The sequence below is a fragment of the Gavialis gangeticus genome, unplaced genomic scaffold (assembly GCF_001723915.1).
Source record: "Gavialis gangeticus isolate Ggan-Ray unplaced genomic scaffold, GavGan_comp1, whole genome shotgun sequence".
Classification (NCBI taxonomy): domain Eukaryota; kingdom Metazoa; phylum Chordata; order Crocodylia; family Gavialidae; genus Gavialis; species Gavialis gangeticus.
Window position 1 is genome coordinate 54,828,369 of NW_017729024.1, and position 26,281 is coordinate 54,854,649.

General features: G+C 40.0%; 1 protein-coding gene across 1 annotated transcript in view; it reads right to left on the minus strand.

The window, feature by feature from the left end:
• Nucleotides 1–2,176: 2,176 nt before the first annotated feature.
• FKTN (fukutin) overlaps nucleotides 2,177–26,281 on the minus strand; it is a 24,445-nt gene continuing 340 nt past the window's right edge. The window contains exons 2-10 of the mRNA XM_019517093.1: nucleotides 25,621–25,810; nucleotides 23,534–23,593; nucleotides 20,430–20,633; nucleotides 19,206–19,483; nucleotides 16,566–16,698; nucleotides 13,768–13,897; nucleotides 12,996–13,129; nucleotides 11,048–11,175; nucleotides 2,177–5,238 (exon numbers count right to left, since the gene is read on the minus strand). Coding sequence (XP_019372638.1) covers nucleotides 5,025–5,238; nucleotides 11,048–11,175; nucleotides 12,996–13,129; nucleotides 13,768–13,897; nucleotides 16,566–16,698; nucleotides 19,206–19,483; nucleotides 20,430–20,633; nucleotides 23,534–23,593; nucleotides 25,621–25,725 — 1,386 coding nt within the window. The 5' untranslated portion in view covers nucleotides 25,726–25,810 and the 3' untranslated portion in view covers nucleotides 2,177–5,024. The remainder of the gene's footprint in view (nucleotides 5,239–11,047; nucleotides 11,176–12,995; nucleotides 13,130–13,767; nucleotides 13,898–16,565; nucleotides 16,699–19,205; nucleotides 19,484–20,429; nucleotides 20,634–23,533; nucleotides 23,594–25,620; nucleotides 25,811–26,281) is intronic.

Here is a 26,281-nt window from a genome sequence, read left to right on the forward strand (position 1 = left end):
GAGGTGGCCTGGTGACTTAGGGATAAGTGTCACATCTGATTACTGACTCAAAACACCTGCGAGGCAAGGGGTGTGGTGTAGGGCTGGACAGGGCCATGCAATAAGCTCTTAAAGGCCAGCAAAGTTGAGAGAATCAATCACTGGATGAGAGACAGCACCTTAAGTCTGCCAGTCCCTGAAGGCAGCCTTCCTTTCATAAAGTTTCCATCAAGATATAGCAGGTAAGAATGCAAGGTGAGACCTTAGAATAGTGCAGAGAGAGAATCTATTAGGAGTTAGGGGACCTGTAGGGGGCATGACAATGGTCTTCAGGCACCTAACCTGCTACAGTAGGAAACAACCTACAGAAAGCCATGTCAAGCAATTCCAGTGGTAAAAATAAAAAAAGTGATTCACCAGGTTATGCATGCCCATCTCCAATACTTTTTCTGGAAAAAAAAAAAAAAAAGACCACATGCTCAACAGTGCCTCTTTAAATCATGTTAAAAATAAAACTGTGAGCAGGCAGAAGTTCTCAGGAAGCAAATATTAGCAACCATAATCCTTGAGTTATTGGAAAAATGTGGCTTGCAGGACACAAACAATTGAATTAGGTCAGACTAGCTTTTGTTTGCCTGAAGCAACAGTGGAGTAACGTATGGCATAACAAGATATGAATAAAGCTAAAATGATCTCCAGCATGAAAAGGGTAACCACATACTAAGAGGATAAAGCACAAGAAAATGTTTTTGGTTTCAGTGCATAACAATTCTCACCGGCTGGCTGATGCAACCTGAATTAGCCTCATAGGAACAATGCCTGTTTAGAAGAAGTTGTAATATGCAGTTTCTCAAAATGTGGGCCTGCAGAAATTCTGCAAAATTGATGCAGCCTCTCCCCCATGGTCAAATCTGCCCTTGTGTTCAGAACAAGCTGATTACAACAAACCCTGTTGGACTGAGAGAAAAGAAGGTGTTTGCTAAAATAGGATTAGTTAAATTTGCTTCACCATAATTAAAAAAAACCCCAAAAAATCAGTTTCTGCTTTTGGGATTGTTAACAATCAGATGGTTGTGATAAACAGGGTTTGTCATCATTACCTCATTTGCTTGCTGCTTTGTAATGTCTCGCTTTGCTTTGGCTCTTTCATCATAATAAGTTTAAATCTAAGATTCCTGGAATGCAAAGCGGTAAGTTAACAAATGAAGAAAGCAAGCCAGATACCTTCTAGCATAGGGACGTCAAATATATGGCCTGCAGGCTGGATCAGGCAAAGAAGCCCTATAAACTGTCCCTCAGTGCTGCCTGCAGGTCTCGAGTAAGCCCACAGATGCAGCATGCAGGGCGTGCTGGATGGCTGTGTGCGCTACATGCAGCATTGGCTCCATGCTAGATCAACCACTGCATGGGGCACCTACTCCAGGTACTCCAGGGCCACACTGCATGCCAATACCTCCTCTGGCTACTCTGGGACACATGATGGATCTGGGTTGCTGGGCCAGTCTGTAGACCAGACCAACAGACCCAGCACCACTCATCCAGCCCATAGGATGGTAAATGAGTTTGACAGCCCTGTTCTAGAGGTAGGACAAACCTGTAGACCAGGGGTCAGCAACATTTTAGGATAGAGTGCCAAAAACACCTGCAAGCTCGGCTTCTAAGAAGTTGGTGGGCTGGAAGCAGATGGCAGGGGAGCTGCAAGGGGTCCAATCCTTGTTGTGGCAGTGCAGCCCTGGCCTCTTCCCTGCTGTCCACCCCAAGGTGCACGTGCCAAGCAAAATGCCTTCGCGTGCCACACACTGGCACCCATGCCCAGGGTTGCCTACCCCTGCTGTAGACATTGCTACTGGGATGCCAAATATTATGAATTTCTTATTGTTGCTATTGCCCTTTTGTATTTTCAGATGATCGTGGAAAGTGTGCGGAGAAAGGGATGGTGGGAAATAAAAATCTGATTTTACCAAGAGGTAGACCTTGTAAATAGATGAATGAAAATCCTGGAGTCAAGCTTAACAACAGTTTAAACAGTAGAAAGCTTAGCTGTCCAAGTAAGACTGCAACAAAGATTTAACCTTTTTTCCACATTGGTGTGACAACAAAGATAACAAATGGTTTCCAACACGTGAAGTGAAAAACTGACCAAATACCACCTCCACCCCCATGTCATGTGCATACAGTCAAATTTCAAACTTTGAAATCTTTGACATTTGAGCAGCTATCACTGTTTTCAGAGTTTATTAATAAAAGTACAAGGTAAAACACAGTCAATAAACAATAGAAAACAAAAAATCAAAACCTTTTCCATATTATTTCACAGTAAAATAACAGTACTGAAAAATACTGTTCCAAATCAGGGGTCAGCAACCTTTTAGCAGTGGTGGACCAAATTAATGGCACTAAGGTGGGCCAGTGACCTGGCCTCTATTGCAATCGCAGCTTCAGGAGCCAGAGCAATCTTTGTGGGCCAAATCTGGTCCATGGCCCAAGGGTTGCTGACCCCTGCCTTAGGTAACAGAGCACAAAGGGTAACTCAGAATGTTGACATGTTAACTAAACTCTTAATTAATTAATTGGTGTTACAAAATACAATCTGTATCTTCTGAAGAGAGAGTATTTTAACATGTACAATAAATTAAATAGATACCGTACTAAAAGTCAGACATTTAACACACTGTTTCACTTGGAGCATGTGCATTTTTTTGTTATTTCTGTTACAGTCATAAATTTGACAAACTGCAAACTGTCCATCCTGATAGTACCTATCTTTTCCCTTCTGTGACATTTAAAAAAAAAAGAAAGCATAAAGAGCTACTGTACCATTTTCAATTACCAAACTGCATGACAACATAGAGCTCTATATAACATCATAAGAAAATTGGCCTTCAGCCATTTATAACAGAAAAGAATGCAAAAAAAAACAAAAAACAAAATCTACCTGAGAAACAAAACTCTTCCCTTCAGACAATGCTTTACCTCACCAAGTAAACACATCAGCAGAATTTTACCTCTTCCCATACCTAATTTAGCAAAATCCCTGTGGTTACCATAGTGTTTAAAGTACTCTAGGTAATTAGGGATGTGACAATTTTTAAAGTATTTGCCAAATGCTGAATAATTTAACTTAGAATTCAGTGGCAGGAGCATTCATGAACTGGGAAGGTTGGCAGGAAATAAGTGTACAGTGCACTCTTGGGTATAAATCCCAGGGAAGCCCCAGAGTGCACTTGGAATGGTGCAGCAGTAAAACAGCCACATAGCAGCTGCTATTTTAGCTCTTCAAAACTGTATTAACCTGAACACATACACCTGCAAAACTGGATGGATAGATAACAATTAAATACACACCAAAGATTTGTCCTATCTAACCAGCAGCTGACAGAAGCAGTGACTTGGATACAGCTATAATGCTCTAAAAAGGAAACACCGTCTTCAGACTTGTATATAAACATATGAAGGATGCTTCACGCCAAATGAAAGCACCCAAGTGCCGCAGGGTTTGTGCCAGTACACTGGGCAGTTATACCATTAGTGACCCCCCAGCTCTTGTCTTGTCCTCCAACATGGGCTAAAGCAATTTAAAAGTAGGGTAACTTTGCTGACTCCACTCTGAGAGCACTTTTGACTCATCTCTCACTAGATGCATTCAAGCAGTTTCTAACACAACCCAATTATTCACCAACAGCTTCCTCTCAAAGTACAAATGAAGAAGTTTAGTGCACTGATCAAAAGTACAATAAATAACATCCCTGTGTAAAATTTAGTTCAGTGTTAACCCAGTAGGAGACTTTTGATTACACTGTTGTAAATCTGAGAGATGGCAGCAGTAATATACAGATTATTAGCTTGTATTTACATTTAAAAATTAGAGTAAGTGCTACTTAAACATTTCAACACCCCACTTCTTTCTATCCAAAAAGAAAACAAGGATGGTTACAAAAAATACATTTGCAAATCCCAGGTTGAGAACCATAATTAAAACATCGAAGAATGGAATAAGTGACTGCCTGTCATATGAAGCATTTACCTGCTGCACATGGCGTCACATTATAATTAAACGGTGGATAATATTCCCCAGCACACATACACAAAGTGGTTAACAGAGAACTTCTCTTTTGTTACCAGGCTTCCAAACCCAGATTTCCTTGGGACATAATAGGAGGAGGCGCCAGATGTCCTCCAATGTGCAAAAGGCTTTCGAGTCTTCCCCAATTTTTTATTTAGGACTACATATGCATCCCCAACATAGCTCATCTTTGCTCTTTCACAATGCAGTCACATGGGCTCTGAGTAACTGAACAATATGCCAGCAACCTTTGAGACTTACCCGACTGCTACAGCTCCTAGGAGCGCTTCACATCAGTTGATCAAATTATTTTTTTCTATAATCACTTTAATGTGGATACTTTATGCCAAGGGTGGCCAACCTGTGGCATGAGAACCACAAGCGGCCAGGGCAGTCTGGGTGTGTGGCATGTGGCAGATTGGGGAGAGGGCAAGCAGCACAGTGGGAGAAAGGGCACAGAGCAGAAAAAAGAGCAGCGGATCATGCAGGGGGTAGGGATGGGAGTGGTATCTGGGGATGGCACAGGGCTAATTTGTGGCACTCCTTCCAAAAAGGTTGGCTACCACTGCTCTAGGCAAACCAAATCCCCCCTTTCTGCAAGGGAAAGCAACCTCTATGACTTACTTCCCTAACCATAGGAGAATGGAAGTCCCAAGGTCAGAGGCCAAACTGAATTAAGTCAAGCCATCTGGCCATGGCTCAAGTTTAAACTTTTTTTGCCATAACTATTTCAATTCTATCATTATCCTTCTACCTCTTTCTCCCAGTTGTCTGCTCAACTGCAACATACAACTTTCATTCTCTAGCTGTCTGGGGGAATGCCTGATGTAGATGTATAACAAGATACTGCATGTACTACGCTACACAAGATAAAATTAAACATCTCCTTTGAAAATGGATGAAAATTGTTCTTAAAAATTTGGAGTAAGGGGTACTGGATAGGTCCAATGGCACCAAACACATTCTAGTAACATCCAGGTGATCAGTAGACTTGAATGACATCATCCCATTCATCAACAGGCCACATTCCATTGTACTGTACATTGGGTGGAGAGCTTTTCCAGTCCCATGTCTTCACAGGTTCCTTCCAGTCCTTGCCATAGTTGGCTTCAATATACTGGAGGGTTTCGCAGGGCACATGTACCTTGAGTTCTACAAACTCAGTCCAACACAGTGTAAACTTCGGAAACAGGTACCTATGTCAGAGTAAAAGAACACAACCATTAACAGAAGGCTAGAATGCAGGCATAACATTCAATAAGGACACCTAGTCAGTCACTACAGCATTCCACTCATGTTAAGGATTACCAATCATTGTAAAGCTTGAGTATTACTATGTTTATGTGCTTAGTGCACTGCACTGATTGCACCCCTATAGATAAGCAGTCTTTAAAAATACACAAAGGATGCCAAATGAGCAGTAGCTCATTACTACGGTGCAGTAGCAACGAGTTACTGCACAGTCAGCGCCACCAAGAGGCTGTTCGGGGAGGCTACTGCACAGTAACGTCAGTTACTACGTGATCATTTAGTACTTGTGTCTCCTGTAGATGTGGCCAATAAAGCAAAACCTGCTGTGGTGCAAGAAGCAATGGCAACTGCAAGGGCTTTACAGAGGTCCTTTCCTTTTCTCACCATTAGCAGAATGAGACAATCTAGCAATCCCCAGGTGATCCAACAGAGTGCATAGGGCACAAATCTAGGTTCTCAGATCCTAAGAACATGTGTCTTATTTACACTAAGCTGATTTTCCCACTGCAGGGAAGCCAGATCCATTCTCTCAGCTATGCTATCAAGATATGAAGAGGACCATGGATAAATGGAGAGTAAAAGGAACTGTGGCCTCCACCCAATGGCCTCTAGTAGAAGGCCTTAATTCTGGTATTTCCTAATGCTTTAGCGCACAATACTTTAACACTGTTTTTCAGGTTATATGGAGCAGTTTGTTTTCCATAAGAGTTAATGGGAGGCAATGAGACCACTAACAAAATCCAAGGTGGCAATACAAAGGAGGCCGTTACAAACTTTGGCACTTTGGTTAAGTGTAATAATGGTGGATAAAGGGCTTATGAATGCAAAATAATATGATGTAGAAGTGCACCAATACATTGGTATAGAGAAATGAGTGGATGAAATGCTTAAAAAAAAAGCCAAAAGCTTCTACCTTTCCTCAAACTGCTTAAGCAGTGTCATCCATTTCTACACTGACACTTGTGTTTAAATAAAGTGCCAGGTCATACAACAGCCGCTCGATATTAAGGTGCCATTTCATCCCCCACACGCTTCTGATTCTTGCTTTGCTCATGCATATTCAATAATTGATTCTTTCAAACCACCCTGACTTCTCATATTAGCAGACCCAGTGTAAATTTGCAACAACTCCATTGAGTTCAATGGGTTACACTGGTCCAAGACTTCCATTTGATCAGAATAAAGCTCCACAGGTGAAAGTGATGCAGTGTCATTCTACCACCCAAAATATACTGAAACTTTTAATGTTTGCAAAGGGGATCACTCCTAAGTCTCATTGGTTAGAACATTTTCTCAGTCAGAAAAGCAGTCTCAACTCTTTCATGGATTACAAAATGTTGCAGGAAGAAAAAAAATTAAAAATTTCAGAACGGTTAAGAAACAGATATTTGAAAGACGGATCAATGTTAAAAAATAGCTTGCCCCTTTAATAAAGCAATTTTAAACCACAGCACAATTCCAGCAAAAGACAGAGACCATTTGAATTTTAAATTATCAACTTAAGCAAAACAATAACTAAGCTCTTTGGGATCTGTACCCAAAAGTCACTGTGGTCAGTCCTAACTTATATTACACAGAAAAGATGCCAGCTATCCAGGGAAAAAAATAACTATTAAAATGGAACAACAACAATCAATTGCTAAGTGGTATATAGCTGCTATTCGCACACAGAAAACATTTGTGTGTCACAGCGAAACAAAGTATACTAGACCCACACATGCAAAGGCTATTAATAAAATACAAACTGCATATTCTAAAGGGAGTCTTCTCTGAATGATTTAAAAGGTGAACAAATGAACTGAAGTTTGAAACAGTCTGCAAAAAAAGCAACCGAAGTGGGAATGCCATCAACACTATTAGCCAAGCTTTATTAAAAATGCATTTTTACACTTAATAATAAAATCTATAATCTTTAGTGATGCCCTTTACTATAGGAATTTTTGCCTGAAGAAGAGTTTTCTACTCAGAATGTTTAAAAACTAAGATTTTCCAAAGATGCACAAAGAATCATCTACAACTGGAAATAAGCAGACAATGCATGGACATAAAAGCAAAAAGGAGAGATTTTCTGCACAAATTTCTTCTTTCAAAGTTAGAAAATATTTTCTTGGAGTTACTGGATTTGAGATGTTGTTCTGAATCAGTAATGCCCACAATATAATTTAATTTACAGTACTGGATTTTTTGGGTTAAAAAGTTTTTTGTTTTGTTTTGTTTTTTAAATAAAAAATGCATACTATAGGCCTAGATACAGAAAATATACAAATGTTTAACTTTTTATAGGTCAGAGGTCTCATTGACTTTGTGTGCTTGAAGATAAGCACAGAGCTTGTGGGGGTTTTTTGGCTGGCCGTGTCCCCCCATAGCATCCATCCAAGCATTTCCTGTGAAGTTAGGAAACTGGTTCCCCAAGAAAAACACTCACAAAATGAAAAAACAAAAGATCTACAATCCCAAATACTGCAAGTGACAAGACATGCTCCAAACGGAACTGCTCAAACACTTGGCATCTGCAGCATCCAACATCTAACTTTCTAACACCCTTCATCTTTTAAAATGACAAGTTTCTTGGAGTTGAAACCCTGCCTTCATGCATGACTGAAGTGGTAAGATTATTTCTGGCATTATATATATAAGCTAGTAAGGAGTCTAGAATGGCATATACTGTATTATAAGAGAGACTGCTCAATCCTACCAATTTCCTAATAGAAGTCTGCAACATGCCCTCTTGTGCTAAGGAGCAATATTCCTGCACTCAGTATCAAATTAGAAGTCTTAGATGCTGTTGATCCTCAACCAGCTGCACTGTATTCATAATTTGAAGACAGAATGTTAATACACATTAAGCTATAAATAATTATACATTTAAGATACCCAAATATGTGAAATAGAGTAAAATCATAAAGCTTCTACACCAATATTACCATGCTGCTAAGATTCATTATCCATTTCCCTAAGTTTTTTTTTTTTCTTCTTTTTTTTACTGTTTTTATTAAATAGTAAATTGTGGCTTTTCTACAATATCTCCACAGCTTCTAAGCGCTATCATTTCACTGAAGAGCATAGAAATTCTAGTATTACCACATATTCTAGAACAGTGAGGGCCAATCTTTTTGGCAGGTCTGTCACAAATTAGCCCTGCACCCTCCCCAAGTGCCATTCAGATTCCCTTCCCCTGTCCCATCTACTGCTGTGCTTTCTGCCTCCTCCCCAATCTGTCACATGCCACACACAAAGGCTATGCGTGTCACTTGTGCCATGCATGCCACCCTGTTCTAGAAGCAAAACAGTCAATCCAGACATTCACAGTTCTGAAGGCTTGGACTTTATGACCAAAGTGGTAACACAACCCAAAGACTGCTTGCAGATGTTTAAACCCCCCACCCCCAAAACACAAAATAAATAGGCGCTATAATGTTAAACTCTGAGCCCTCCCACACTGAGCCCAGAACATGTCCAAATGAGGCAGCGTGTTAGTTGGAACCAGGTCGCCTGATGTCTATATAGATTGCGTTAGTGGGGGGGGTTTTCGTGCTTTTATCTAATAGTTGATTGAATTAGCTATTAGATAAAAGCATCAAAAAGGAAGCACCCTATCTATACAGACACTGCAGAGCTGGGTTGAAGTAACATGCTGCTTCTTGCAGTAAAGCATTTTTTTTTGTTTTGTTTTCAACATCTGCAAGTAGCCCTAGTCTTCACCATAAACACTCCATGCACTTACAACAGAACTCCATATAGCAATAATTAATTTTGAAGCTCTGTAGTGTTCTATTGGATATTTAGGAATTCTCACATCTCCAAAATACCTTGCTTTTGAGGTGGTAAGTATTCTTAAGAACTCATCTCAAACTGAAGAATGAAACTGTAATATGACCAAAAATGAATCACTTCTGGTTTGGATTACCAATTCCATTTCTTCATGTTCCAAAATCATCCTGAAAGAGCTGAGGGCTATAAAACATAAGTACCTAATGGTGGTTGGTATAACAAGCCTTAAAAGTAAACTAAAGAGTGCTCCATTGAATGACAAAAAAATTCCCTTGCATCTCCCCTTCTGAGAAGCTATTTTGTACTGGAGGATAGTGAGGATGAAGTGTTCTGAACATACATTCTCTATCACTGCTCAGGGCCTTTCTTAAGCAAGACAGCTATTCTATATGCCCTTTCTGGTAGGCATTAAATGTATTTTAAATATACAGAAAGCAGCACTGTAGGATTTACAGTTTTCATTATATTTTACTACTTTCAAAATCCACTTCGTCATCAGCCCCTCTTGCCAACTTTGTTTAAAAAAAATGTGAAGAGCATTAGAAGAAACCTTTTTCTTAATCTATGGCAGCTGGAACATCTGTATCATCTGGAAAGACTAGTAGCACAGCACCCGGTGCAAACCGCTGGAGCATGAATTCAAAGCCAATGTCTGTTCTCAGAACTTGGGGGAGGGGGGGACGACGACAACGACGACACACAGCCTCTCTGTTTGCAGGAACAAAAACCATTGCTCTCAAGCCCCACCCTCCCAATAAGTGGTGCAAGATTATTTTGTCAAGTAACATCAGCTCTTTTGGAATGGAATTCAATGTCACAAATCAGGTGCGACATGCAGGCATACAGCGAAGGAAAGTTTAACTGTCCACGTGGGTAAAAACCCCCACAACTCCATGAGGAAAAACTAAGGGTCAATACATCCTAAGGGACAGCACAGTCATTTCTCAAAGTAAAATTGCAAATATAGCATCTCATTTACTCAACAAATCGATTCCCTTTGTCAATTTACACTCTTACCTTCTCAGTTCAGTGATTAAAATAACTTTTTGCTGCAATTTACTCCTTATCCCTGCAAAGCCAAGGCACCCAAGGGAGAGCACTGGTAACACTGTCTTGTGCATCAGTGTTTACTAATTTTCAATTAGCTACACCTGTGCAAAGGCACTCAGGGAATAAACTGGAAGATAATGGTGTCACACAGGTCTTAATTTGGTCTGCAAAACCTTTATTACTGGAAATGATGAGCAAGATGGAGAGAGCCTAAACTAACTCTCAATTCACTGAGAAAAACTGCAGAAGAACAGCAAAATCCCCTTTTTTTACTGGCACATTTAACAGAAGAAACAATAAAGTACAGAGAATCTCACTGACAGTCACTCTCACAACAGCAACAACATTAAAAAAAGCAAAATGACAGAGGCATTTTATTGTAATAGTTTATATTACGGAGATAATGTTATCGGGAAAAGCGATTACCACAGAATCCCCAAAACACTACGTTATTTGTAAAGGCAGACAAGCCTCCTGCCCTAATCCCTAATCTCACACACAGATGCTTGTAAAATTATTGCTCACTGAAAAATTAATAAATGCAATAAAGGCCTGCCCGTAAAAGAAGGAAAATGTGCAAGCTTGAGTCCTATTTTACCTGTCCATTCAAATGGAAGTTAACCTTATTCCAGACAACCTGTATTTGACAGAGCATATCCAACACTGGTGAAGAGTGAGTTGACAATGCTTGAATGCAGCACAGGTCTGACAAGGCACATAAGTGCCATGCTCTCCATTTCTCTAGCTGTCACAATGCAAAATCTCTATAGATTCATCTCTTCCTGAAGCACCTGCTTGCTTAGGCATCAAACTAACTACTATAACTACCAATTCTATAATACTGTATGGTTACAATACATTAAATATTACTATTCAAATATGAAAAACTATTTAGCTACTTTTCCCTTCAATAGATATGAATCTAATTCATACTTAAATTTCTTGCCCGATTTGGCCTGAGTTCCTCCATTCCATATGTGGTCATCCTCTTCATAGAAGAAAAAAATATCAAGTTTCACATCACCTTCTCCTTGAAAGGAGAGCTCCAAGCTGTCTTCTACCTATGAGACAAATGTACATCTTAGGTACTCAATCATAACCATAAGGAAAAACAGAAGGTTGCACACAATTTATTTGTGCGGGCAGGTTTCAAAGAAATCTTGTCGCTGCACTCTCTGGAGTCCTCTCTTGGCTAACTAAAGGAGATACTGTGGCTAACTCTCTTCAGAAGGACCAAAGTTCACACTAAGCAGGAAAGAAGAGAAGAGAAAATCCTTGCCAAGAAGATACCTTTAACAAGTCCTCCCCCAAAAGATCAAATTGTTCAGATTTCAAAAGCTGCATCCTGAATATAGTATATTAGAAATACTACAAATGGAAGGTGATTTGCGTTCAACTCAACTCTAACCTTGCTTTTGCAGATCTCAGATCTCACAGGAGTACTTAACTAGAACTCGTGCAGAAACTATGACAAACCATGTATTAAGCATCAAAAGACTGAACATTAGAGAGAGACAGACTTTCACATACAAGAGCAGAATAAACTTAATGAATGACTGATGAAAAGCAATTCAGACTGGGCAATCTTTTTCTCTCAAATGCAATGTCCACTAGCACTAGCCAATAATCAGTTTTTGTACTCCAACTTAAACAAAAACATAGTGACTTGGGAGATTAGACATGGCTATACATAGCCCCAGGTACTTAAGAACATAGTAAGTGCCACGATGGGTCAGATCAATGGTCCATATAGCCCAGTATCCTGTCTCCAACAGTGGCAGGGATGGATGATTTAGAGGGATAGCACTGAACCAAATATCTAAAGAGATTGATCCCCTTTTCTTTAACCTCCCTGGCATCCACCATCTTATGTTCTGGTATGTCTGAACTACTCTGACCTAAATAAATCACTTCAGTTATCAGCTCTGAACATTTTTCCCCCCTCAAAGGGCTCCTCTTTCCCTGACTTGTATAATATTTCCTCTTTGCTTCACCATTATGATCCTATGCTGTATCTATCAACTGCAGCCCAAGACGCTGGCTTTGAGAGCAGGCCTACATAGACTAATACCCCTACAAGCAGGTTCAGTATCAAACAACATTCCATCTTGATATTTAAAGTTCTCTTGAACCTTAAACACAGCTAGAATCCCTTTTAGTTTATTGGTATTGTTACAGTAGTGATGATGGCGCAGAATTGTGAGACAAGCAAGGCTTGTTAAGTGAAGTAATATATTTTATTGGACCAACATGTCTCCTATCTTTTGAAGCTAAACAAGTTGGTCCAATAAATATATTACCTCACCTCAGAAGCCTTGCTTTTCTTAGCATTGTCTCTTAATGTTATCAAAATAATTATATTAAGGTAAAATTCAGGGGCTCCTAGAAGAATTAGGACTCCATTATAAAAGGTACTTTACAAACACACACAGATATTGCTGCCCTTGCACCAGAAAAATATAATAATTCAACAAGAGTAATCATACAAATAAACTGAGTTTCTGTATAAACAGTTGCAAGATCAAGTAATGGACAAACCATGTGGACCATCTGTAGGACAGCTGTCATATGGTAAACGGGTGCTTGCAGTTACTCAGTGATAATGTGAGGCATCTTACTTCTGAATGAAACAGAGTGAAGCTCCCCAGTTCAGTTTTCACTTATCAGAGTGCAACTCCAGGCACACAAACAGGTACTGCATATCAGCTGTTCCCCAGTAAGTCCCCACACCCAGCCAACTTGCTTTTATTTGGTTGTTCACTAACACTTTGAGAGAGCTTTCCCCATGCAAACTATTTGGAAATATATTCTGAGGGCATAAACCTCGAGAGAAAGTTGTTACAACAGTGAAGGATAAAAGTTCATATACTGAGCTACACACCTTGCCAAACTTGTGCTTTAGTGGTAATCCTGCCTTCCAAAATGCTGGAATGATATCAGATTTGTAGTCTTTTATAAAGATGCCCAAATCAACATCTCTGCTGTAAGGAATAATATTGCATTGTCTATACCAGCCTAAAAAAAAGACAAAGGAAGCGAGTTCAGAGACACAGTGAAGTCAGATCTGGAGCTGAAACAAGGCAAAAATTGAAGTGTCATATTGCACCAGGATCACAGGAGGTGGCAAACAGTCTTCTGCTACACTCTGCAGAGACAAACTGGTCATGAGGACAAGGAACAGCTGTACTCACATCTATCCATCTTCTCCAAAACTGTTAGGACTTTGAGTAAACCTGTTCTACTGCAACAAAATAAAGATCCTTCAATCTTGCCATTTTTCTAATTTACAATACAATATTACTTGGAGTGATGCAATACACTGAACAACTGCTTTTGGCAGAAATATTTACCATTTCACATGAGGCCTGTTTGACATCTCAAAGCATTAAGCTCTACAGCGGTTCTAGAAAGGGATTATTTTATTAGTTTGTGGAACCCTCCCCTTCTGACTCAATAGTAAAAGCTTATTTTAACTGAACTGTGTATTTGACACTGCTTTCAAATACTTAACAGATGCTACCTATCAACTGCATGCACTCTCCTATTAATTTCAATGCTTGGTATTGAAACTAAACAGGATGAAATATTTCATATTTCAAATAAAACTGCAACGTGTTGAAAAACAAGACAACATAAGTAAAGATATTTTTTACCAAGGCATGTTCCACTGCTCAGCCAGAATCTCACTCCTAAGTTATTTAGCGTTAGGGCAGCCAAATGCAGCAGTGTTTTTGCTTTTTTCCTGAATTCCACTGCATCCAGGGAGGTATCATCAGGGTACAGCTAAAGAGTTAATGAACATTAAGTTACCTTCAGACATACATGTACCTGCACCTTAACTTTTGAAAGGTTCTCTTAAAACCTAAAGTTCCCTCTGTTTAAGCCTCCCTTCCATTTATTAAGTTTTCCAAACTGATAAATATATAAATGCAATTGTCACAAATCACTGCAATACTTACTCTTTTGAACAATAATGAATATTGATCCCAACCCTGCTCTCAGTGAAGTTAGAGAAAAGATTCCCAATGACAACAACTGGGGACAAAAATTGGATTCACTGCCATGATTTCCAGCACAATTTTTAAAAATTCTTTGGTGCCACCCAGTGGTACAACTGTACATTAATCTTATACATTGGCAATAATTCCCATTATTAAGAAAGAAATATAAGGAAGAGTTTAACAATGAATTGCATCATCAACCCCGCATGCCCACCCAACCCCCCACCTCCTGCCATGTTGCGAGATCTTCTGTAACACAAGAATATTAATACTAAGCAATACAGCCTAAACAACAGACATTAAAATACACTTTACCAAGTATACTGAGTGCATAACTGTCAGCTGCTAAATACCCATTTCAAAATGCAAACATCCCAGTACAGGATTCGTCTCCGCCTCAGAAGACACAGCTTGGAGATGGTGAAAGTCATACAACTCAGAGAACTCCTGAAGCCTCCAGTGCAAAATGATGCATGCCCATTGCTATTCTTCTTTCAGAGAGGATTCAAATTTATTCTCTTACACCCATTTAACACTGATGATGGGGGCACTGAGAATACAGAGTTATGACTGACTGGCATGAATAAGGATTAATTGTAAAAATTTAAGGATTGCAGGACAAATTCATTTCCCCTCGGTGTGGATGGGTCCCTCAAAAAGAGTTGAAGTAATTTGGTATTGGGTGTTTTGTCCCACCATTATACTCCAGAAAGGACTGGATGGAGGGATTGCATCTGTGTTCCAGTGCTGGACAGGGGAACAGAGAAGAGCCTCCTAGATTCCCACATCCTTTGCAGCAGTGGTTCCCAGCCTTTTTTATACTGCAGACAGGCACACGAGTGGGACAGGGCACACAGAGCCAGCTGCCTCGCCACCCAGCTTTAACCCCACATGTGACTGCTGGCAGCAGAAGCCGTTCACCTGGGCAGACAGACAGGGGTCCAAGCAGGGAGGCTCATGCCACGACCCAGCAGCCAACCCTTCACGGCCAGTACCAGGCTGCATCCTGGTGGTTGGGAACCTCTGCTTTGCAGCCAAAGCAGAAGGATAAAAATCTATCCTGCTGAATGCCTATGTTTGGAGCCACAACTTGAAGCACGTTTAAAAACTCAGCAGAAAAATCTAGCAGAATATGTAGTCTTTAAACTTTTATAGCAGCATTTCTAAAACAGATCGGTTGAAAACCATACAGGAACAAATCCTCACTGAGTAAGGACCTTGCAGTGTTACCACACAATTACTACTTACTCATGTAAGTAGTCTCAGTGATTAAGACTACAAGACCAGGCCTAAGTTTATGCCAACTTTGAGGTTTTACAGCTAGGTCAGTTTCAAGATAACAGAGCACACAAGAACACGCTGGGGCAGATCTGGGGTGGGGGGTGGTGCACTTGCACCCCTCCTTTGATTCCTGGTCTACCCAAAGTTTAAAGCCAACTGCCTGGCAGTGGCAGCAGCATTTCTACTCAGGCAGTGCTGAGGGAGTCACTTGACTTCAGAGGACATTATAATTTACCTGATCCCTTCTAAACTCTTCGTTCCACAGGTCTTGTTGTTCCACCAATCAAGCTATCCTTTATTCTGCAGTTGTGCTGTCTGTCAGCTGCTTCTGGTAAAGCCTCCAATTTCACAGCCCTGCAGATTGTTTCAGCTCATTCCAATGAAGTTGTATTTGTTTTTGCTTCAATCTTAAACTGAGTAATACAGCCCTAAACCCCTAACATATTAATTTATTTTTAACTGGAGAAAAATGTATATTGTTTTATATGTGATGATGCATCTCACCATCTGCACCCCCCTTTTCAAAATTCTAGATCCACCCATGCATGCATGTGTACACACACACACGGAAATTTTTCTATTCCAACATTGGGATAAAGTAAGATATCAGCCTTAACAAATTTTTACTTTGGATTAGTAAAATTTCAGCCCAAACTGTCATTCAAAGGGCCACAAGCACCTGAATGATGGAGGTGGGGGGAAGAATTGTTGAATGGACATTATCTCAAATATAAGCACTAAAACTGCAGCACAGTAATACATGAACAAGCCTGTAAAGACCAGAAGTTTAAAAATTGCTGCTACTATTGGGAATTTGTGAGAACAGTTAGACAGCAAAACCTAAACACAAAAGATAGGGTCTCCATCTAGGGACTTTATTTACAGTAAAGTCACTTTACATACTTAGGTAGCATAAAAGGGGCCTTAAAGTTATAACTATGTATTTATTCTTCGTATGGTTTCAAACGTGGAAACATTTCTATTACTGTGAATAGATGGAACTGCTTTTAGTTAGGCGTTATTCCATTTTAGTAGCTTCTGAGAATAAAGACCCTTATCCTAGCTAATCTCATTCAAGTCAAGCACATAGGTAAGTGTTTTTAGGATCTGGACGTAGCAATACAAATGAATTTATATTTCAGAGGAAACACTACCTGCTTACCACTAACCTGAAAGAAAGCCCGAGCTTCTCTGTACCTACATTCAAGAAATCTAGCATGTGACATCTCCTCTAGAAACTGGGACGGATTTTTAGGAATCTGAACTTTCAATTCATCAATGGAAACAGGGAGAAGTACTAGCCTGTAGTGAAAGAAAGACAGACATCATTCTCCTGTCCAAGAATACATCAGCCATGATAAAACAAGAGCCACTTCTACGGATCAGTTTGTGAAGCTACTCAAATACATTAACTCATATAGTAGATCCTATATCTAAATACACAACTCAGGACAAAAAATAGTGTGACAACTACTTTAAATATTCCCCATGAGTTAAGATATAAAAAGACAGGGTTTTAAAAAGTTAGACTCATAAACCCCTATTTAGGCACCTTATCAGTGACCTTATTTTCAAACATGCTGAGGACCAACAGCTCCATTTACTTTTTTGGGAGCTGCTAACTACTCAACACATTTGAAAATTCAGATCATTTATTCAGCTTCCTAAATATGTATGGACTCAGGAGTCTATTTTAGCTTTAAAAAAATCTTGGCCCTTGAATTTAAAGGCTTCCTTACTTTCATAACAATGACAATTTGAGTGGTATTTAACAGTTAATACACTGGACATTAGATCAAGACAAGTAACAAGTTTGAGATTCCAAGATTTAAGGTAGGTCTCATGACAACTACTTAATAAAAATGAATCAGTTTATTTTAACCTGCAAGTATTTCTGTTCTGATTTATTGTGACATTCACACAGTCTATGGGAATATCACTCTCAAAGCCTCACAGTATATATCTGGCTTCGTACATACTGTAATTAGCCTATGGATTTACCACTCTCCTATGCAAAAATACTATGACTGTAAACACTGAACAGATGAAGGCAACTTGGAAAGCTAGAACGCCAATACAGAATAAAGATTGCTCACAAGAAGCAAACATAGAAAAAGAAACAGACAGAATCAAATCACATGAGTTTCAGTCAGCCATTACTGAGCTCTTTCATTTTTTCCAGGCGTTGAGCAATCACTTTTCCCAGAGGTGTAACTTTCTTCAGGTTCTTACACTATTATACGAAAAACTCTATTGCTATTATTCCTGGCACCACCATTTTACTATGCATATTGTACCTGATCCAAAACTCATTGGAAGGAAAAGAAAAGACTCCGAATCAGGGCTTGAAGGAAAAGATGTAGTAAACTCTTAATCTAATCAAGCCGAAATCCTGAGCAATACTGGCGACAATCTGTAGAGAAGGCACTTTCTTCCAACACACCTATTTCAGTCTCTTACCATGACTATAAAAAATGGGAGAAGGGGGATAGCTTATAAAGGGGTACAGCCTTATAAAGCACATAATTTACCCAATCCAACAGGGTATTTCTATACTGCAGTCAAGAATGCATCCGCAGCTTGGGCACACATATACAGGCTGATTTAAAACTAGCTTCCATGCCTCTGTACAAGCTGCAGTCACACCCTTGACTGCAGTGTGAACCTAGTCAGACTCAGTACATCTCAGCCAGTCAAGTTACTTAACCTGCCTCCTTTATGATCCATATTTTAGAGGAAAGTAGTACTGTATTTTGTAAAATCAATAAGGGTGTTTTGAGGGTCAATGCTCTGAATATGAAAGGCATTTTAGGTGACCCACTGGCAACTGATTTCATGATGCCCAATCAGATTCTGTTACTGCTGCTATTGTGACTGAAATTAATTATACCCATTCCAGATTTTCTGCAACATTTAAGCAAAAATTCTAGCTGGTCATTTTTACATTAGTCAGGTGTGAAGAAAGTGGGTTTTTGCTACTTAAGTCATTTATTAGATGCGTCTGCATGCTGAGATAGCCAAAAAATCACTTATTTTTCCAAATACGTTATGGAGTTCTGAAGTGAACCTAAATCTGATGACTAGCAAAACTTCATACCTGTGCATAAATATGGGTTTCCTTTCCAGCATGCATAAATATGGGTGAGGGTTGGATAAAATGGGTGCACATGCATTTGAGGCTCCGGGTAATGACAGAAAAGAGAGCCCCCTAATCAGCATGCTCCAATATTTGTCACTAGATACTATTAACCAGGCTTTTATTGCAAAGATAGGCCCTGTTTTTTCCAAGCTGAGGATTTCAGCTCTTTATCTAAACACAAAACTTCTGGAAAGAGATTATTTCCTTAATATCAAATACCGCTAATATGATGATCCCTATTTTGTCCGTCATATTGACTCCAAGACAGACAAGGTTCTTTGGGTAAATGTGACAAAGTATTTCAGATATCAGATGACAACCAGAGCTTTTCAATTAACTTTGCTCCTGGCAAGATGGACCATGGATACTTGTTCAAAAGAATGCTATCCTTCCACTAACAAGTTCTGCATTAGCCCCTTACAGGATCTCATTTCCAAGTTAAGACACTTCACCCCCATCTCGATTCTTCTACCTATAAATTAGAGAAAATCCCTGCTTTGGATTTATTTTCATAAATGTTTAATTTACCTACATTTTAAATGAACATGTCAATTGAGTTTCATAACCCACCTTTGAAAATATGAATGATTGACTACTAATATAAGTAATGAACCTGAAAGTAGGATCAGAGGTTTTACATCCTTCTCTTTATTCCTATATTTTAACTTACTTTTCATAAGCTCCAGGGTAGCGACCAAAGTGCAGCTTCCGGAAAAGCACAAATTTTCTGTCCATGTGTTGTTTTAGCCGCAACTGGCCATGCCAGAGGTAGTTGCCACTCCTCTCATAAAAGACTACCACGTGGATGGCATGAGATGCCAATCTGAAGATATAGTGCAGTGGAATTTCAATCCCAGAGAGGTCATCCATCCCTTCCAAGCGGGGGTCTTTGTTTTGAATCTTTAGCCATTGGAACCCCATTTTCTCAGCAGATCTAAATAAGCCTGTCTAAGAGTCAGAGAAAGAACCTGAGTTGCAAAGTGAGCAAAAACAAGGCATAAGTACCATAAGTGCCAATTCTTCATACACTTACGCTGCTCCTCATTTCCAGCTGTACAATGTAGATCAGAAATCAAGCCCTAACTATTCCAGAAATTTTCCTAAATCCTTAAAAGGGGGTAACTTTATTTTCCCTAAAAACTTCTGCACACCTGAGCCAAGACAATTGCCAAAAATAAACATTTTAATGTTTTCTAAAAGATTTTCTTAGTTTTGTAGTGCAGAATAAACCCATACTATGAATTCCCCTTTTGTGGAAAACCAGAGAGCTCTTCCATTACTGTGCTAAGCCTAAAATTGCACTGAGCTGCTGCAGTAATCTTGGCCTCCTGGCTTTTCTTCTTACCATAAAATAAAATAGGACCTAGATTTTATACCATCACAAAGAGTTTAAAAATCTTATACTACTGAAACAAAAAGCACAGACTCTAACAGTTAACTGGCAAGCAAAAATGTTTCAGTATCCAGTAGCTGTCTCTAATGAAACAGTCCCTTTCAGGTAGGTCTCTCCTTTTTGAAAGATATCCACCTCTTAAACATCTTTCAAAGGACTTGCACGTTTTGTGAATCGCTGCCTCAGGGGTATCTAACTGATTCTTCATTTTTCAACCTTTCAAACATTACATATGACTTCCCTCATTGCTGATAGCAGTTATTCTCTTCTAGGGACCCACAGGTCTTATATCTCAAGTGGGCTATTACATGAAAAGCTTTCAGCACAAGAAGTTTCTGAAAAAGCCTATATGCACTACTAATACCATGACATCAGTTCCAGACCATGAATCTTCCCTCTGTTAGCATTTAAATAAGAGAATGTTCTGTTAAACAACTATCAACCCTATAATGGAAGGGTACATCATAATGCACAAAAAAAGAACTAAGAAAAACAACCTACTTCATGTTTCCATGTTTTGTCCAGTAGTGCAAATGTGGTAAAGTCCCTTGGAGCACAGAAATACTTGCATTCTGGGCTACTTCCATCAGAAGAACTTCTGAGTTGCTTGACGTCTTTATTTATTAGTCCCAGAACCAAAGGATCAATAAGATACACTGGTACGTTGTGACTGGACACTAAACTTAAGAATTTCTTAACCACATGCTGTTTGGAAGAGTAGAAAAAAAGAAGTTAAAATCCTTTTATTTAAGCATGTAAAATAAATATTTTAAAATAAACAATCCACTGGTATTCGGAACCAGCATCTCCAATGGTCTTCTGTAATGAGAAGTCTGTCAGGTCCAAAGCTACATGCAAAAGTGAAGTGCATGTACAGAAAAGTGGTGCGGCCCTGAGACATACATGAGAGTAAAATCCTTCACATAGGCAGACTGACTGACTCTATGTGCCAAAGCCCTTCCACAGACAGACAGGAGTATTCCCATCCAGGTTCCACACATTTTAAATTTATCATGCCAGTGTTTCTGCTCATAGCACTTATACTGTACAACAGAGCCCTCTGCAGGAGAGAGGGGGGATAAGACTAGTTTTAAGATATTGTCTGATAATCTATAAGCACGACAAAGAGTACTCTAAGGGTTGTGAGACATTTAAAACCTTTTCTGCTTTTAGAGTTAACAAACAATATAAGAAAATATTTCTGAAACTACAAATTGTTTCGTCCCTATAAATCAGAAGGCTGTTAACCTCTTTACAAGTCTACATTTAAAAATTCTGTTCAACAGTTTTTATATAGTCATTTGAATGAGTCAACCCTTCAAACATGGGAGGAAGAGAAGTTTATAATTATAACTGACAAACACTATATCTCACTATAATTAGCATTTAGGTCTTCAAATCATTACTCAGATTATCTAATTAAATTTTATCACCTCACCAGAAACATAGATAAGCATTAACTTTATTTACCAATGAAGAAACTAAAAAAGAAAGCAAAGGAGATATATATTTCATAACAGCTTTTGCCACAGGACAGACTAACACTATCAAGAGTCTGTGTTATCAGACAAACACAGATAGACACTACCTGGGTTGTTTATATGACCAGGCTGTTTGGTTGTTCCAGTAAACAGAAGCTGAGAAATCATACTAGCTACTTTCTATCAACTTTCTCCTGTCATTTTATAGCTTCTAGCATAAATACAATATGCACTGTTAGGAAAGCATATGTACAGTGTGGTCTCTGGACTTCAATATACTAAGAGTGTTCTGACAGTCATCATTATAAAGTATGACAAAGATGTAAGAGACTTATATATTAACAAGAAGATGCATGTTACAGTGATTTGTTAGTTTGACTCATACACTGGTAACTTTCAATACGGCATGTTCACTTCTCCGCAGAACATGAAAAAACAGTATTTACAGCAATATAATCACAGCATGGCAGCAATTAGAAATTAATTTCATTCAGTGTTGAAGGATGAAGTCAGTCAATTAAAAGTAAAGGCCTCACTGTAAAGTTTTACTCTGAAAAGCATGACTGAACATGGCCTTGTGGAGTTTAGATTCACTGCATCTCAAGGTAAAACAGGGCCATATAAAGAGACTGCCCCCTCCCTTCACTAACAGCTCTGTAGACTGAACCTGGCATTGCGGGATGGTACAGGGGTATGCACGCACGCACGCACGCATGTGCATGCATGTGTGTGCACACACACATGCAGGGGTGGGTTGAGTTCCACATTCTATATAAATCCATCCAATTTAAGCAGATTAAATTCCAATACCTTTACAATGCCACTGGCTTCAGCAGAGGGGTAAAGATAACACAAGTAATCAGGATATAGCGCAAAAAATGAAATTTAGGAAACTGTTCTCTGGATCTTGTTCAGGGAAAAACAGAAAGGATTCTTGCTCTCTTAACACCAAAGAGCCAGCCCGACTAACAAGAGAGTAAAGTGCTAAAATTTTTATTATTGCCATTAAAGCAAGCAGATTTGACTCGGTTCTATGCAGAAAAAGGTACCATCCTTGCTGTCACCTTTCAGAGAAGAAAGGCTCTTCAAGTTTACACTAAAACAAGCAGGAAAAAGGAGTTCTGCTGTCAAGAATCCATGAAGGATTCAGCCAAGTAGAATAATGTAATACTTGATCCCTCAGGGATTAGCTGAAAGTTGGGAAGACACCTGCAGTGAGCCACAGGCAAATGTCTGGAGCATTCTGCTTTGTTAATAACACTCCAATAGGGTAAAGTAAGAGCTAAAGGGAAGCACTCTGCCTGCAGGCAGTTGGACCAGAAAGAACATTACGTCCCATATATGTCACACGGCACCATGTTGCTGATTATGAGGACTGTCACTTCTTGGAATCTTCAGGCATTTCTGTGTCAGCGAACAGTCCTCATGTCTGCTTCTGCTTTGACTTTCTCCAAGTGTGTTGGGGACAGAAGAGACAAAGCCCCCAAAGCTAAAAACCCAGCTTGATGTCCTTTTAAGAACTGGGAATTTCAAAAAAATAGTCTCACTGCTTTTAACTTTGCTTACCTGAAGCGGGGTATCTTTTAGTTGTCAGCATCATTACACTGCATATCAGGCCAGTAAGAGACATCCTCTACCTCACCCAAATTTCTGAGAGGTTAAAATGGCTACAAGCATTTCTGGTATAGAGTTCAACAGCCAGAATCTGGCCATAATGCATACTGGATGACCTCATTCTCTGACCCTAGTGATATATGTTGAGCTTGTTTAAAGAATAATGTAAATATGGTTACAATTAAAATTTGTTTTCCTAGACTATGAAAGCTGTTTATTTTTTGGAGGAAAAAAGAAGCTTGCATTGCACTAGTAAACCTATTGTAAGAATAAACAGAACCTGTTAGAAGTCTGGTCAAGATGTAGAAAACACATTCTGTAAGAGGTTAGGACCTGCAACTCCCAGGAACTTACCTGGTCATATTCAAACCTCTAAGGTCAAGCCTGATGCTGTTTAAATTGGAACAAGTTTCCCACTGAATTAACTGGAAGCAGACCTGCACCCACACTTTGCATTTTTACTAGAGTTCTTGGAGACTTGCAAGATGCTGTAATCAACACACTACATACCCATCTTGTGTTATCCTGCCCTGACTGGCTTCCTTTGACTCTTGAAAAAGCTGGTCCATTCTAGCAAGAAAAAAAAGAAAAAAGAGGAAAATATCTTGACAGCTACAAAGTGCTAAATGTTGGCTGCTTAGTCTTTTTTTTTTTCTTTTAAATCTGGTATGTTTTTTCATTTAACATTTTAGACTGCAGTTTTTCATCATTTAAGCACAACATGGAGTACAAAGCCAGGGCCAGTAGATTTGTTTAAATATAGTTGGATGGACAATGCAAACCAAAGGGAGTTTTGGACAAGCAGCTTCCCACGTGAGGAGCCAATTAATAAAAGTAAAAATAAAAGGGACATGACAAATGCAAGTAGCTCAGAAAAACACTATAGGTGCATCCAAATGAGCATGGGAGTGCAGTATGCGGCACCAGATGGGTTGGCGGCACCACATGCTGCACATGCAGGTGTTTCCCACACTGCTACTTTGCAGTGTGTGGGGGGTGGGAGGGGTTGACCTCAGGAGATCCCAGGGTCAAAAAACCCCATGTCTAAAAACAGTGGGGCAGTGCACATGGCAGCAGTGCATGCTGCCCAAAACTAGAGCCTGGCTGGCCAGAGCCATGCTCCAGCTACTAGCCAGGTTCCCTACTGCAGGAGAGCTGTGGCTGCAGCTCCTGGAGGTCCCCAGGTAAGACTGCTGGGGCCAGCACAGTTGATGGCCCCAGCCTCCCCTACCCCACCAAGGACAATATGCAGCATGCCAGAGCATGCATGACGTGGACGTTCCCCAGGGACAAGCAGCGGCAGCACAAGTTGTGCCACTACTACTTGTCCCTGGGGAAATGCACATTCCTGCTCATGGGGACATGCCCTATGAGGATGAGTGTTACATCTTATCAAGGAAATGGTTTGAAATACTTAAGTTGGGGAGAGAAAATGTTAATGTTACAGACTCAATGCAGATGAGGGTAATACAGCTCACACTGCAGACTTCTGGATAATTAATGGACAATGATTCCTAACGTACAGCTTTGTATAGAACAAACAAACATAGCGTAGGAGGAAGCCACACAGTCGTACCATAAAGTGTTAAGAATGCGTTGAATAATCCAATTATTTGAGTTGGTCTAATAAAAGATATCTGATTTACCCAAAGAACCTCGTCTCTCAGAATAAAACTGTTCCCGTGTGGGAAAAAGAAAAAGAAAATCAAAGGTAGGAAGTCAAATGAAAGCAGGAACTCTTATACTATACTTTTAGATTCTTATGAATGGCAATATCTCACTTCTATTTACATTAAGACTGCCTTCGTGGTCTCATATGCTGTTTGGCTCACAGTAAGAACACAGAAAGCAGACATTTACTTTTAATCTCTCAAAAATTTCATAACTGAACATTAGGTAATAAGGACAACTGCTTCTGCAAAAACAGAACAGGCTACAAACATAGTGGTTACTTTATTGTTTCCCTGAACAGTCTCATAAAAATCTCTGTGGGCACATCTACAGAAGATGCTTAATGCCCATTGAACTAATTCTACTGCGCATTAGCACAGCCGGCAAAAACTGTACTAATGCGCATGTTAGTCCAATGGGCATTAACCACCACTTTAAAAGTGTTCATCTGAACTAATGCACAGTAGTGCTTTTAGTACCTGTTATTACAGGTACTAAACTTAATGCTCTGTAACTACGGCCCGTTAAGGAAGTGTAGATGCGCCCAGTCTGACCCTAGTTTCCATACTAAGTCACTCAGAACTACCTCGTGGGCATGCATGTGGAGCCTGAAAAGCTTTGAGGTAGCAGACTGAGCTTAAATATGTGGAAAAAAAGCCTGGATTCCAGCCAACTCAACATAATACCCAATTGCTCCTCCTCTGGTGGGCAGAACCGTCTGAACAGAGGGCCACAACAGTCCTGGTGTCCTCTAGGACAAGTTATTCAGCCTCTGCACGTCTCAGGTTTATGGTAACAATTATTCATTTCAAGGGACTATTTGTCAGGGGCTAACTGCAAAAGTAGACAGCACTGAAGGACCAAGTACTATTTTTTCCAATGCTTTTTTGCTGAACTGAGCGCTGCAGGCTGAGGTTTTGTTTTACCTTTGGAGACAAGTAGTACTTATAGTAATACAGCTGGAACAGAAGAAACACCGAGCTGGTCAAAGTGAGAAGCGCCAAAACCACGTTCTTGTTGATTCTCTGCATTAGTCTTCGGGGCTCACACAGTGACAGCTGGAGAGCTGCTCAGGAGCTCTCATCTTCTCCGACGCCCTCAGCAGGCTCTGCCTTTCTGCCAAGAAAGGGAGGGAAGGAAGCACTTGCGCTGCAGCAAACATACGCACAACTGTCAAGCTTTAACACCTAGGTGCCCCCAAGACAAGCACGCAGACTGGAGCGCAACGCGAGTGCCAACGGCTTCTGGAGAACTGGAGCACGGTGCAATCCTGTGGGAAGCAGGTGCCAGCACAACAGGTTGCAGGGAGCCGCCACTGCCCTACTGAGGCCCTTGAGCTTCAGGCTAGGCAGCCGGGCACTGGGGCCCGGATGGCGGGACGGGGTGGTTCGGTCTGGAGCAGCCTGAGGAGGAGCAGAGGCAACACCAGGCTGCCATGGGCAGGCTGCTCTCCAAACCTGCTTTAAATATTTTGTTTATAATAAAAATTGTGCGCTTAACACACACACACACACACACAATTATTGAGGTTTACCCTAATTAAAGGCTTTAATTCCCTAAAGCAAATGACCGCCCCCCCCCCCCCCC